Raw genomic sequence first — 14,820 nt, forward strand, 5'->3', positions numbered from 1 at the left:
TGAAGAAGGAAAAAGTGTGAGGAATAAAGAGAAGGAGAAAATATACTGGTTTACTATTGGCCTGCTTGAGGAAAAAGAATGTAAGATTCTTCATTTGAGGGCTCTTTTATTTCTTGTCTCCTGTGTCTAGGTCCTCATTGTTTTTATCTTGCTCACTTTTTATCCCCTGACTGGAGGAACCCAAGTCCTGAAGGGCCTCTTTAACACAGCTCATTCTAACATATTTTCTGTTCGAGGGACACACAGAAAGGAAATTTTCTTACAGAGCATTCGTCATGTATTTCTTTATTTATCACTCCAGACCCAGTGGGATTGGATCAGACTTTTGCCTCTCCCCCGGGTGGGCTTGCTCATCAACCACGAAGCAATGGGCACAAAAAAGACATCTTTCCATTTTTATTTTCCTGTCCAAAGTCACCATCTCTGGAGATGCTTTGCAAGTAGCAAGCTAAAGGCTTGTGGAGAATATCAACGGGCCTAGTTTGATTTTGAAGAGGCAGGGGCATTCTCCTCTGTGGTTTTCTTCATTTTTCCTTTCTCATTTTGTTTCACGGTTTCAGTTTCACCTAAACGTGGCTGGGGTGGCATTTTACTGCTGTGAGGTAAGACGGTTTGCTTAGAACCACTGATGGAAATAGTTTTTGGCTGCAAATGATGAAGTGATGTAGTCAAAGGTTGTTTTGTAGTCTGGTTAATTGGGTCAACCATAGGAGAATAATTTATTTCTGTAACTGTCTCTGATGCCAGTGGCACCATGTTGATTATTTCATATGGACTCTGAGATGAAGTACCATCCATTTTGTAACAAGAAGTGCCATAAGGGATGGCACAAAACACAAGATCCGAGGGCAGTAGCTTAAAATTATTGGGTGGCCGGGTAATCACAAACCTGTAAGAAAAGCCAAAGATGACTCTTGAGCCTCTCTGCAGCCAGGATGGCATGGCTACGGGTGATGGCCAAAACAAGGAAGTCTTTCTGCTGGGCCAGAGGAGGAAATGTTTTTGTTCTGCTTTGCCTCATTGGTTTCTGAGTAATAGTAAATACCCCTGGCACAGTATAACTGAAGCCTCAGACTAGGAATTAGGAGACTAACATTCACTTCTGCCTCTGAAACCAAGTGTCTCTGACCTTGGTTAGGCATGGCATCTCCCTTCTTTGGGCCTTGCTTTTTTCACCTCTTTAATGGGAGAAGGATAGGATGGAGGTGTGGACTGATTGATCTCTAATTGACTTTTGGACTCCAAGTTTCCCTGTTTTTAATACCCACTACACTAATGAACTCAGTTGGCACAATAGTGAGCACTTGGCCAAGCTTTATCAAAAGCAGATTACATACATTCCAGCTATTTCCATTCTGGCTTAGGCCTACCCTAATACTTACACCACCAACTTTCACACAGAATGTAGTGTGGCCAATGGAAAAAAAAATAAACCAGTTTTATTGGAAATTTTGACTAGTAAGCAAATAGTGAATGTCAGTGAGTCTTAAAGAACACCCACAGCCTGGTCCTGTTTACAGGGCAGCAGGATGCCTTAGCACAGTAGCAGCTACATAGCAAATCCTCAATAAATGTGAATTAAATGAATTGCTACACGAGCATTCATGTCAGAACACTGAGGCAGAATAACTTTTCATGTCTTTCATCCTGTATTTCTTCATCACTGCCCCAAATCGTCACCTCGTATTTCCTCAACGCCCATCTCAGTGCACCTCTGACCTCCTTTCACTGAACAATCTTCCCCTTTTTACCTTTCTTACTGAGTTCCCTGTGATATCTATAATAGTTTAAATAAGATCTACTATAGCCACATATTCCCTTTGAAACAGAAATATTATTTCCTTCCAGAATGTCCTCTCAAAGAGGGGCTGCACATTTTCCCTATTACCATGTTCCATGGGTTTTCCAGAAGTATTGGAGCAAGGGCATGGAGTTCAGGCAGAGAAAGAGAGAAACCAGCATCATTCATGCTTCCCAGTGCTGCTTCCAGAACATCACTTCTCCCCAACATCTTTGTGATTCATACTCTATAGCCATATCACCATCCCTCTTGATTCATCAGTATCATCTATAGACCTCCATGTTTATTTAGGTCTCTTGCACCTGGTATACTTTTTCTTTCAAGCTCTAGGACCACTATCATTTCATGTGCCTGCAATGTTTATGTGGCTTACAACTCCAAGAGCTAGGCACCTTTCTCCTACCCAAGAATCTTATCTCCAAACCACTTTCCTGAGCACATACTGGAAGTCATCATTTCTTGACATGTCCCACCTCTCAAATATCATGCTTCCAGAAATCACTCTCTGGCTGTCACTTCCCATCATTCTGTCCCCTTTCATTCTTGCACTCTAAGTACATCCACTGTTTAACGTCATCAGGACTTTCAATCCTTTGTCCTTTCATTTTCGAGTTGAGTATGGCTTCTACAAACCTACAACAAAGTTCTTCTATTACTCTCAGTAGCTAACCTACACTTTTACCTCTTTCCCAACTCCCTGTAATACTTCCTCCATCTTTTCTCTCAGCAACGGCCATGGCTATGCTTCACTGAGAGATCCTGGTGTTACATACAAATTCGTTTAAGCACATGGTATGGCAATGTTTGCCTTGGCACCCATTCTTTTCTTTCCTTTCTCTGATGAGCAGAAAGTTTTCTTTCCATTCAAGACTACTCCACTTCGAGGAAGTTGGTTTCTTTCTCCCTATAAACGAGAGCAAGGTTCTTTCTATCTTCTTCCACTCTATCGTTTTTAATTTCTCCTTGGAGAAATTAAAATGGACTGAATCCTGTCCATTCCCACTGTGAGAATCTTAGTTTGGACCTACATTATTGAATTGTCGGTAGACTGTACCCTCTCTTTTCCCCTTCTGCCTTCCACATACATTTCCTTTATGTTCTCCTATGCTGCTATCAAGTGGATCTTAGTTTCAACTGAAATATGAACATAACACTCCCACAATTTACACATACCAAGCCAAATGGGCTAGAAATGAGGCAGTCCATAAACATTTACCCAAGGAGCCCAGCAGAAAACAAGTAAATCTTTCCAATGGCTTTTAGCTTTAAAAAGTTGCATAGAGATGGATGAGGGGTAAGTTACAAAAGAACCCTGATTTAAAATCTGGGTCTACATTTTAGCTGTCACTAGGGACACAGACACCATTCTCCTTACATAGTCAGTAGTAATTGTATCCCAATCATCAGTTCATTCGTGTTATTCACACCCATGCTTCCTTATTCCTACATCACTCTCTACTCCCCCTGGACCCTTCTTTGTAAGCATGGACCCTCAGCTCTGGACTTTTCTTTCACATAAAATAAAGTAGCTTTGGCTCCTATGCTTGGATAGATGGGTACCACTTTCCAAGGTAGCATACTCCCCTTTTTTCTTCCGGGTTGTTCTCCTCTTCATCTATCATGCGGTATAAGCCAAGGCACAGGATTCCAAAATTATCTAATGAGCCACAGAACACTTGCCCAAATGTCTTTCTTGGCTGGGGAGAAAAGAGAAAAACATGTGTCTGTTGGCACTTTAATTAAGCAATAACAAGCACTTACTGGAAAGTTATGATCTTTCCTTGCAGTAAAAGTTTGGAAGACCCAAAAGCCATTTCCTAAAATCTTTTATGGTGGCATTGTCAAGTAGGAAATTAGGTTTATGAATAGCTTTGAGCCTCAAATCCCAGTGATTGTTTTTATCACGTGGTCTTCCAGAGCCCCTCGTGGGTGTGGTGGAGCATGTTGTTATGCTAGTTTTTATTACTACCGCTGTTTTGGTAACCAGTAAGAAGTAACAATGAGTAACAGGTTGGGAAATTCAGTTTTCAAGCTATATAATGGGTTGGGATGTAAAGTGAACTCAAGAGAGTGTTTTTCTTATCCTACTCTCCAAATAGCACACGGTCCCGAGCCTTCCTCCTGACACTGTTCTCAGGCTACACCCAACAAGGGCATCATGAGACAACATGGTCAAAGTAACAGCAAGGGGATTCAGTGAAGTCACTTGAGAAAAGTCCGTTTCATTATGTGATGCTATGGGGTAAAGAACAAAATGAGGACAAGATATAAGTGGAGAAAGGAAGTGTTGACCAGTCCACTGTCAGCTCTGATAGTAACAGGCAGTTGCTGGCGGCAGTTATCCTGGGCTGATAGTCACTCGTAAGTCATTCTCAGGTGCGGAACCCAAGACCACAGAAATGCCAAGGACCAGACTGTGCTAAGGGAACTTGGCAATGTTGTTTGCACCTGGAATTCAGATGTACAGAGCATGGGCTTTCCCTTTTTGGCAGTATCTATTAAGACATATCAAGTATAGACACCTAGAAGAAATTGCTTCTTGTGAAGGGGTTTCTCTTTCTACTGATGTCCTCTGAACAAACGAAAAATATTTCCTTATAAATTCCTGCCCCTGCTAACTGGGGGGGAGCTCAATGTAATCTCAGTTAAAGCTAAACCAAAAGGCACTGATAAGTTGATTACTCATTGCCAGGCTAGACCCCAATCTGATCAACAAATACCCAGATGCCTCACTGGAATCTTCCTTAATTAGCTTTTCCCCTTGCCATAATCTACTGCTCACTAGCTCAGTGGGCTAGGAAAAGTCAAGCACTTTCCGCTACTTAGCCCAATCAGAGTCTTAGACTCAAACACAGAATCCTTCTGCCTGATTTCAGCTGGCATGATCAGATTTCTTTATCAGCTCAGATATAGGAAGAGTGGGCAGACCCTGGGTCAGACTCCCTTGGAGGCAACCCTGCTTTTCCAGTGGGACAAAATGTGATCTCAGGTAAGTCCTTGTTTCTCTGGGTCTCAGCTTCTTGATCTGTTCAATGCAATTAATAACAATACCTACCATGTAAATCCTTGGACAGATTAAATAAACAAAAATAACAAGAAAAACAAAGCAGACAGGCACAGAGAAAATGTTCAGTAAATATTAACTATTAGAGTTATTATTAATACCCTTGCTAAGGTACAAAGTTATTAGACCTCTCAGATGCTTCCCGCAGACTTGGATTTTTTATCTGGAAGATGGGCATGAAAACGACTGCCTTATATACCTTCTGGAATTGTTGTAAAAAATAAAGATAGCACATGAAAATGCACTGTAAATTATAAAATATGAGTGTAAGGTTGTATTATTGTTTGTTATTATTTTTATGCTATAGGCTATCTAGGAACCCAAATAGCCTGAGCCATTTTCAGAAACCCAGAATGGTAAGGAAGGGGGAACCTTTATTAAGGTAGAAGTAGACTCACTTCAATGTCAGACAGAATGGTTTGGTTTAAGGACAGAAGCCCCAGCTTACACCGCGCTCTTCCAGACACAACCGAAGTGCAGCTGTGGGTCAGCCCACAGAAACTCTTATCCAAAAAGTGTTCCAGCTGGGAACTTATCCCTCCTGTCACCAGCATCTGAAGTAATTCCAGGACGTGATAATTGTAGAAGGCCTGGAAAGCAACGACAAAGCCACGTGCAAAGTCAGAAGAACCAGCATAGAAACTGTGGACGTGTATAGCCTTGGAAATTTAGGGGGGGTATCACTGTTTGAAATGGATCAAATGACACAAAACAGGGTCTCTCATTATCATTATTTTTATTTTTAATTTTATTTTTGAGAGAGAGAAAGACAGAGCATGAGCGGGGGAGGGGCAGAGAGAGAGGGAGACACAGAATCCGAAACAGGCTCCAGGCTCTGAGCTGTCGGCACAGAGCCCGACGCGGGGCTCAAAGTCACGAACCGCGAGATCATGACCTGAGCCGAAGTTGGACGCTTAACGACTGAGTCACCCAGGTGCCCCTCATTACCATTATTAAAATCAACTAAAAACTGGAAGTTCAGGTAGGGCACTGGGTTAGGCAAGGTGCAGAGTGACCCAGTTCTTGCTCCCTCAGGGCTTACACTGTAGCAGAAGAACAAAATGGGAAATGATACTGACACCAAGGATGTCTTCCAAAAATAGCAGAGGAGTATGTCAGGCCACAGATACCCTAATAATCATCAACAGACATTTAAAACTATGTATTTAATGAGACTTCTATAGATTCCTCCCTAGGGACTACTGACATGATTACTGTCATCCATAATTGAATCTTCTGGATGTGAATCTACTTATATTCCTTTTGATTGTGACCCACTTGAGGACAGGTATTGCCTTGGGCCTTACTGATATTTAGATCTCCCACAGTTCTTGTGTGGAGCTAGAACACAAAATTGTAAGGGTTGAATAAATGGATGGAATTTTTGGAATCTCTGGCATCAAAATAAAACCAAAGGAAGACATGTGGGACAACTGCTTATTTTGAAACCACCTGGAGTCCGAATAACTCTAGCCATTTTATTATTTTTAATTTGTTTTTAAGTTTACCTATTTTGGGGGAGAGAGAGAGACAGAGACAGAGAGAGGGAGAGCACACGTGGGGTAGGGACAGAGAAAGAGGCAGAGAGACTTCCAAGCAGGTTCCATGCTGACACAGCACAGAGCCCGATGCAGGGCTCGAACTCACGAACCATGAGATCACGACCTGAGCCGAAACCAAGAGTTTCGCAAACGCTTAACTGACTGAGCCACCCAGGGAGCCCCTGGCCCTAGCTATTTTCTTAAACTTCCTTTCCAAAGGATTCCTACCATATTCAGTGTAAACTGGCCATTGGCATACATGTAATTAGCACTGGAATACGTTACCCATCAGATTTTCTCAAATCTGAATACATAGAGTTTTAAATGTTATACTTTTTGTTTTATCTAAATTAGGCTTTTACTCCAGTAGACATGACAATTCATAGGTTTAAATAGTACCTATAGAAAAACTAGTAATTTTTTTAATTAAAAACAATGGGGCACCTGGTGGTTCACTTGGTTAAAGCATCCGACTCGTGATTTTGGCTCAGGTCATGATCTTACTTGCTTGGGATTCTCTTTCTTCTCTGCCCCTCCTGACCCCCACCCCCAAATAAGCAGATAAAAACTTAAAAAAAAATAGTAATGAACTCAATTGTTACTGTCTTAGAAATGTTGCCATTCACTTTCTCTACTCTCAGATTCAAGGACTCATCTTCTGCAGACTGAATTATGATAGCAACCTGTTTACCTGTCTTCCCGTCTTGTTTTTCTTCTCACTTGGAATCCTTGTTCGAGCTGTTTCCAGAGAGATTCTCTCGAACACAAATCAAGTCATGCCATCCACCTCCTAAAACCTTCAGTGTCATAACCCTTGCTGTAAAACCAAGCTCATCTCCTCTGTGAATGGTGCCCTCCAGTGCTCAATAGTCTATCTGTTGCTGAAGCTACATATTTACTCCTTCATGCCTTTGCTTTAGAACATCTGATCACTCATCAACTTGCGGATCTCTTCATCAGAATGAAGTTTTCCTTTCTTTGTGATCCCACAGCCACTGGCTTTTGCTTCATTTCATCTTTCTGTATTTTAAGGTTGGTAGTTTTTCTGAAACATACTTGACTTTGAATCTTGGACTGGTTTGTTCTAGCTGAATACTTTTGGAAAATTCACGTGCTCCTTCTCAGAAACCAGTTCCATAACCTTTACAGCTGACATGATAATACCACCTTTGAATATTGTTTGTGGGATGAAATAGATCTACTGCACACATTATTAAGTTCTGTTCTCTTCAACATTGGTTCTCATGTATCTGGATCACCTGGAAGGATATTCATGAGTGTGGGTTTCTGGAATCCAAGATTTACTGGATCAGAATTTATGGACAGGAGTGAGAATCAGAAATTTAAAGGCCACCTCTAGTGGTTCTGCCACTGGTTGGTGCTCAGATCACTCTGGGCAACATTTCCTTAAATGATGTGCTCTTTCTGAGGACAGACTTTGTCTCCTTAACATTCATGTTGTCAGGGGTGCATTGAACAAAGCAGGTGTTCAAAGCTGTACGAATATTGACTGCAATTGGCTGTTGATTTTTAACAAATAAACAAATATGTCTAGCAAAATGTAGAGGCCATTGGGACAAGAGGGCCTAGGAAATAATACAAGCTATATGATTTAAGAGAGAATAAAAGGAAAATAAGTTCTAAAGTAGTTTTCAGACTAAAAGATGACTTCAAATGTCCTGAGGGGATCCCCTGACTGACGGTCTTCTCCTTACATTTCTTCTTTGTTCCATGTTGCTACCACCTAGAAGGGAGCTTCCAGAATTGGCTCACTGAAATCCAGGGGTGAACAGGGGACGTAAATCCAGGTTGAGCCACAGTCCGTTTAAGAACAACTGGCCATAGTGTACAGTGATCAAACATAATGCTGTTAGAATAATTCTCCACTGATGAAAGCAAAGGTCTAAATTCTAGGGTTGTTCTGGTGTCAAGGGCTCTCGGGAAACATGTGCTTTGCATATTTAACAGAGAGAGGCTTAGCTGTTGAATATGTCATTTCTTCAGTTTTGACTTCAAAAGGATTGCAATTCTATGTTGGGGAAAATAATGGGATTTACATGTCACCCTTATTCTGAGAGCTCATCTAGTATTCTTATTATCCTGGGTTCTCTCCTATTGGCCTCTTCCCTGCCCCCCTCACCTCCCTCCCTCCCTTCCTCCTTTCTTTTTTTTCTTTCCCAAGAAAATATGAAAGTTGAAATGTGCTTCACATATTTTAAACTTGGGTAGTGTTTCTGATATAATCAGATTTAGTAGAATTTGGACTTGCAGCGTTAGAAAATGTTGAGGCCCAAAGTGTTTTCACTTTTAGCTACAATGAAGCTTGAGGTCTGTCTCATAACCTACAACATTTCCTAATAGCACAGATAGTAACACCCTAGCTCCTTGCTGCTTTTTATTCTGAAAATCCATCTCCAAAGGCTGTAAGACCAACCATTCTTATCAAATATTTCTAATTGAAAATGAGGCTACATGGTAGGAAAACTGCAAGTAACCAGCAGAGGGACCTTAAGGGAGTCACATACTTTCTGTGAGCCGCAATTTTCTCACAAGTAAGGAAATTGCTGCCTACGTTCATGTCCAGTTCTGAAGTCCAATTGTTATAAAGCCATACAGGAGTCCTGCTTATGGATCTGAGTGTCTCTCCATATATTTTTTTAAAGTTTATTTATTTATTTTGAGGGGGGTGGGGAGAGAGAGAAAGAGCATGAGCGTGCATGTGCAGGGGGGAGGGGCAGAGAGAGAGAGAGAGAGAGAGAGGGAGAGAGACAATCCCAAGCAGGCTTCCGCACTGTCAGCGCAGAGCCTGATGTGGGGCTTGAACTCATGAACCGTGAGGTCATGACCTGAGCAGAAACCAAGAGTCGGACACCCAACTGACTGAGCTACCCAGGTGCCCCTCCACATTCATATTTTTTTTACAGTGTTGAGCTGAGAGAGGATTAAATGTGAATGTGAATTATGTTTCACTGGACTGTTTTCCTATCTGGGGCAGTTTACAGTAGTATACCAGAGGCAACTTGAAGCCGTAGTGTCAGCTGTGCCCGATTTGGAGGGAAGCACTATTATTTTACGTTGGAAAAAAAAAAAAAAATCACCGGTGTATCAGGGGATAGAATGAAAAAGGACACGAAATCCAAAACAAAACTGCAGTATAAGCAGTGACGACTTCACAGCACGTTATTCAGGTTTTGTTCCATCTTTGGGACCCACACCTTCATTCCTTTGTGTTTATTAAGGGAGGGCAGAGGAAAAGGTGGAGAAGTCCAGACTGGTGATCTAATCTCGTTTCAGACACGGGTGCGGCGTGTTCCTGAGGGGAATCTGTTCTGCATGCATCTGTTTTCCCCTTTGCCCTTCTGGGTAGTATGGGCATCAGGGGAACAAGCTCTGACTTGTGACCTCTGACCATAGAGCAGCAGGAAACAGATCTCTTGGTGCTCTGAGCTGGGCGGCGGGCCCAAAGAACCGCTTGGAAGGTGTTTCTTGGGAAGGGGCGTTATGAGGCAAAAGGCACATGCTACATGGGGTGGGATGGTGGACCCCTGTCCCTCACACAGGACTCAGGACCGGAAACTGGATATCTTGTCTCAGAGCAGCGGATGGGATTCTGCACCTTCCATTTCACGCCTCTCTCTATGGGTCCCATATTCTAACTTCTAGGAGTGACCTTCCAGATCTTCTTAACCGCAGAAATCCTCCTTTGAATCAAATTGGAGGCAGAGCCTCACACACAGTGCAGATGAAAGCTGAGTTGTTCTGACTGGGGGGAGGGGTACAGGTGTGTGGGGGTGCCCTGATGGGGTGAGTGTGCCCAGGGGGACCCCCTCGCTGCTTGTCTGCTCAGCAGCTCCTGAGCACGCCGGAAGGCAGATCCCTTTTGGCAAAACTTGGAAGTCAGTGCACTGGAAGGCTACTCATAATCACAAAGATTTCTGGAAGGACAGGACTCTGACAGCAAGGTCTGACTCTGGAATCACAGAAAGTAGGGTTTGAGAACCAGCTTGTCATCTGTAAGTGCTGTGACTCTGGCACTTTATGTATCCCTCTAAGCCTCAGACTCTTTATCTGTAAAATGAGGCTCATAATTATATTCTCCTAATTGGGTTGAAAGAAGAATTCAACATGGTATTGCAGGTAATGCGCTTAGCAAAGACCTTGACCCAAAGTAAGTGCTTCAGAGATGTTATTATTATTCCTATCACAGTTATTGCTCTGATTCCTAATATTACCCTCACAACAGAACTTATTCGAAGAAGTTGCCACGAGGTCTGTGCTGAGAAAGAGCCGCAGGTGTGATCTGCAGGCAAAGAAACTGACCATTAGTGGCACCTGCCGTGGGGATGGGTTAGAGGGAGTGATAACCACGGACGGAGCTTGCAACTGCCATCCTAACTTTAAGGAGAGACCAAGATCCTGGCCTTTCTCCCCCGCCTCTGAGTAAGAAGATGCTCTGATAAGAATGGAGAATAAAGCAGAGTGGTGACGAACATATTCCGAGGCCACTGCTCTCATTTCCACAAGACCAAGGGTCAGGTCAGGAGGCCAGCCAACATCAAATGGTACTCAGAAGAGGGGAGATGATAGACTTGGAGGCTCAGGTCTGACCTGTGGCCTCTTTCTTTCTATGTGGCTAGACAATGGGAAGTCACCCCCACCCTTAGAAAGCCAGGTGGACCCTGCAGCACCAGACGTCAGGGCAAAGGAGACAAGGGTGGGCAGTTACCTGATTATTTTCAAAGGTCTAGTTCAGCTTCTCGTGGCCAGAGATTTGGGGCTGGAGCTCTAAATAGTATTAAAGTGTGTTCATTTTTTTGTGTTGTACATCATTAAGGATTCAAGAGCTGGGGCAGAAGGTCACTAGGTAGATATGCAGAGGGTCAAGACCCAAGCCAGCCCCTTTGACATAAAAGTTCCATTGCTATGCTCACCCTATGTTCTGTTGACCAAGTGCTAGCCTTTTTAATTTTATTTTTTAACTTTTATTTAGTTTTGAGAGAGAGAAAGAAAGAGAGACAGAGTGCGAGCAGGGGAGGGACAGAGAGAGAGGGAGACAGAGAATCTGAAGCAGGCTCCAGGCTCTGAGCTGTCAGCACACAGCCCGACGCAGGGCTTGAACCCACGAACCGTGACATCATGTCCTGAGCCGAAGTGGGATGCTTAACCAACTGAGCCACTCAGACACCCCTGTCCTTGCAGACAAAGTGAGGGTCCAGTATGGCTTGTGACCTCATGTGACTCAGTTGTGTGGCTTTTTCTCTTCCACAGACTTCACTGTAGGGCCTCAGAAAAGACTCCTGAGTTCTTACATAGCTTATTTCCTTTTCCAGGAGGATGAACTTGTCCTTTCCCACTGAGAAGCCCAATGGTGCAATACCTGAAGGTAGCCTGGGAGGAGGTGGTACTTCTCAGTGAGGTCACAGGTCCTGTGGTAAGTGGTAAGAGGCCCAGCTGCTGGCTCTCATGACCGAGTTTGTGTTTCCTATGCTGGCTTACATTGTATGTTCATTTGTTTTTATTCTATTCTCTTAGCCCTTCTCTGCCCATCTCGTTCTTCCCACTAGTTCTAAGCAGAGTCTGTGACTTTGTTCCTGCTGCTGTGGGCCAGTGGAGTTTAATTAAGGCTCCAGTTGAATTTAAGGCACGAAGGTGCCTGTCATCTAGGGATCTCTGAAGAGACCTGGGACCTTAACCCCATTGAAAATGTATCCTGCAGACGGTCCAGTTCATCCAAAGTCACCTCCTGCCTGACACTTCAAGTCATTAATTACCGGCAAGGGAACTGACATATCAATGACAGACAGTGATAAAACCCTTTCTCTGACAGAGCCATCTTCCCAGCAAGGTCACCTGACTGGGCCCCTGGCTCAGTCAAGGCTGAATGCTGCCTAACCCTTTGGGAAATTCATAGTCTACCAACTTGTTTAATGTTAAGCTATCACTGACATAGTTTTCTCTCTCTGAGAACCGGATGGGATTTATGACACCCCTTCCCCACAAGCCTTAGGGAAGCAGAGGCCAAGGCAACATAATCCCCTGCTGCCATGAGGGCAGTGCCTATGGCCTAGCCACGCTCCCCTAAAAAGTGCAATCTGTGCCTTTGAGGCACCTGCACAATTCAGGAATGATGCCCTTTCCACACAGAATTACAGAAGGCTGCAAGTCTATCAAACTGGCTTCAGAGCCCTGTGCGTCTATACACTGGTATTCAGCCGCTCCTCAGCCCTTCCCTTGGAAACTCTGGGGAGGAGTCTGTGAGGCAGCCAGGTTTCCTGTGGAGGGGTTCTTGCAGTCGTTCACAAATGGTGACGTACAGATTTTGTGTTTTAGTCCAACTCCCTGGACATAAGAGCACTTGCACCTCACTGCCTTTTCCCTTCTCCTCTCTGCCTGCAGTGTTTCTTCTCCCAAGATCAGAATGACACCAACTCCCTTCTTCCCCAGAGCTGGCCTTGCATGCCTCGACGTCAGTGCTGCCTTCCTTCTCTGGCCGCGCCATTGAAACTTGCAACTCCTTTCCTAACCCTCACATTTCTTATCTCACATTGCCTTAGCCCTTATATCTGACATGCCACATATGGCCCTTATTTTTCAGGTTCATGTTTTGTTTTGTTTTGTTTTAAGTTTTATTTACTTATTTTGAGAGAGCACAAGTGGCGGAGGAGCAGAGAGAGAGGGAGAGAGACAGAATCCCAAGCAGGCTCTGCATTGTCAACACAGAGCTCGATGTGGGGCTGAAACTCATGAACCGTGAGATCACGACCTGAGCCGAAACCAAGAGTTGGACTTTTGTTTCATCACTGTTGTACCCCTGGCACCTAGAACAGTGTGCCCTGCATAGAGTAGGTTTTCTCACAGTGCATTTAATTCTACTTATGGAAATGCTGGAGCGGAGGCAAGGGACATGCTCAGAAGCTAAAGAAGTATTGAGAGCTGAAGACCAACCACATAGTCAGGCGCCCAGGAGGCACCCGGGTGGCTCAGTCCTTTGAACATCCAACTCCTGATTTCTCCTCACGTCCTGTTCTCACGGTTTGTGGGTCTGAGCCCTGCATCGGGCTCTGCACTGGCAGCATTGGGGCTGCTTGGGATTCTATCTCTCCCTCTCTCTTCCTGCCCCTCTCCCACTGTCTCTCTCTCAAAAATAAATAAACATTAACAAAACAAAACAAAACAAAACAAAGCACCCCAGGAGAGGGGTGACATGGAGGGAGAGTCAACATAGCTCTGAACAAAACTCATATCGCCAAAGGCCAAAGCTTTTTTTCCTAGTCCCCCTGTCCCTTTATGGCTGAGTCCTGCATAAGCTGTTGAAGATATTTTAGAGAGAGGAGAAAGGAGTATCTCATAAGTTCTGACACCACAGCTTGGTCTGCCAAGATGCACTTGAAGCTCAAAGGTAGGTACCCTCCTCTTTCTTCCTGGTACCAAGTGGTCTCGTTCTAAGGGCCAGAAGACATTTGTAATTTTGAAAATGTGAACATTTGGCTCCCGTTGCCAGGTAGTTGTGAAAAAAGATGAAATAATGTATCTGAACAAGATTTTTTGTGGAATTCCAAGAGAACTCAGAATTGTGAGGAATTCTCATCAATTCTCTAAGCCTTAACCATCCTTTCTACCCTCTGCAAGGGGCTTGGTTCACAGGTTCAGCTCAGCTGCACTTACTGTGGCCAGGAGGGAATCCAAGAAGCTGCCAGAAAAGACGGTGCCAGTAGAAAAGGATGTGCTGAGATGTAGGTTTGTTCCTGAGAATGATTCATCCAGTCCACTCAGCTGTTCAATGTAGTGGATATTGGAAGGATTTTCTGCAAAGCAAAGAAGGAAAAAAAGAAAGGCAGGCAGACAAGCTTAAGAATATGAGACTGTCATACAAAGCAGGCCAAGGGGTGACCATTGATCAAAGGATCTGATGTCTACTCTGGGGCCAATGTGGGATCTGCCCTTACTTTTTTATATCTAATATCTATCTAATATATATTATATATATATTAGATATATATATAGATTAGATATAGATATAGATATAATTTTTTTTTCTTTCCAAGCATCTTCCTCCCCTAAAGACATGTATCCATCTTGGGTACCTTCACCATCAAGGGTATATCCTTGACCCAGTTCCTCCAAACAAATGCCTCCAATGTCACCTTTATATAATTTACCTTTCAAAGCAGGACACTTTTGGAAGTAAAAAGGGGCACTCTCAATAACTGCACTGGGACAACAGGCATAAATGGGAACATATGATCACCTCAATTAAAGGCATTTTTCATAACACTACATCATAGATACCTTGGTATTCACTTGGGTTTTTAGAGTTATCTGGGTCCAGGATAAGCTAAAGCAGTAACACTCAAAATTTAATGTGCACATGAATCACCTGGGGATCTTGTTATAACACAGATTATGATTCACTA

The 14,820-nt window shown here is 43.5% G+C and overlaps 1 protein-coding gene across 1 annotated transcript in view; it reads right to left on the reverse strand.

Moving 5' to 3' along the window:
- Positions 1–269: 269 nt before the first annotated feature.
- Positions 270–14,820, reverse strand: part of KCNU1 (potassium calcium-activated channel subfamily U member 1) — a 149,959-nt gene continuing 135,408 nt past the window's right edge. Inside the window, exons 24-27 of the mRNA XM_040460964.1 lie at positions 14,072–14,211; positions 5,264–5,455; positions 3,386–3,498; positions 270–889 (exon numbers count right to left, since the gene is read on the reverse strand). Of these exons, the coding sequence (XP_040316898.1) occupies positions 478–889; positions 3,386–3,498; positions 5,264–5,455; positions 14,072–14,211 (857 nt within the window). The 3' untranslated portion in view covers positions 270–477. The remainder of the gene's footprint in view (positions 890–3,385; positions 3,499–5,263; positions 5,456–14,071; positions 14,212–14,820) is intronic.

This window comes from Herpailurus yagouaroundi, unplaced genomic scaffold (genome assembly GCF_014898765.1).
Source record: "Herpailurus yagouaroundi ecotype Mexico unplaced genomic scaffold, PumYag 28, whole genome shotgun sequence".
NCBI classification, from domain to species: Eukaryota; Metazoa; Chordata; class Mammalia; order Carnivora; family Felidae; genus Herpailurus; species Herpailurus yagouaroundi.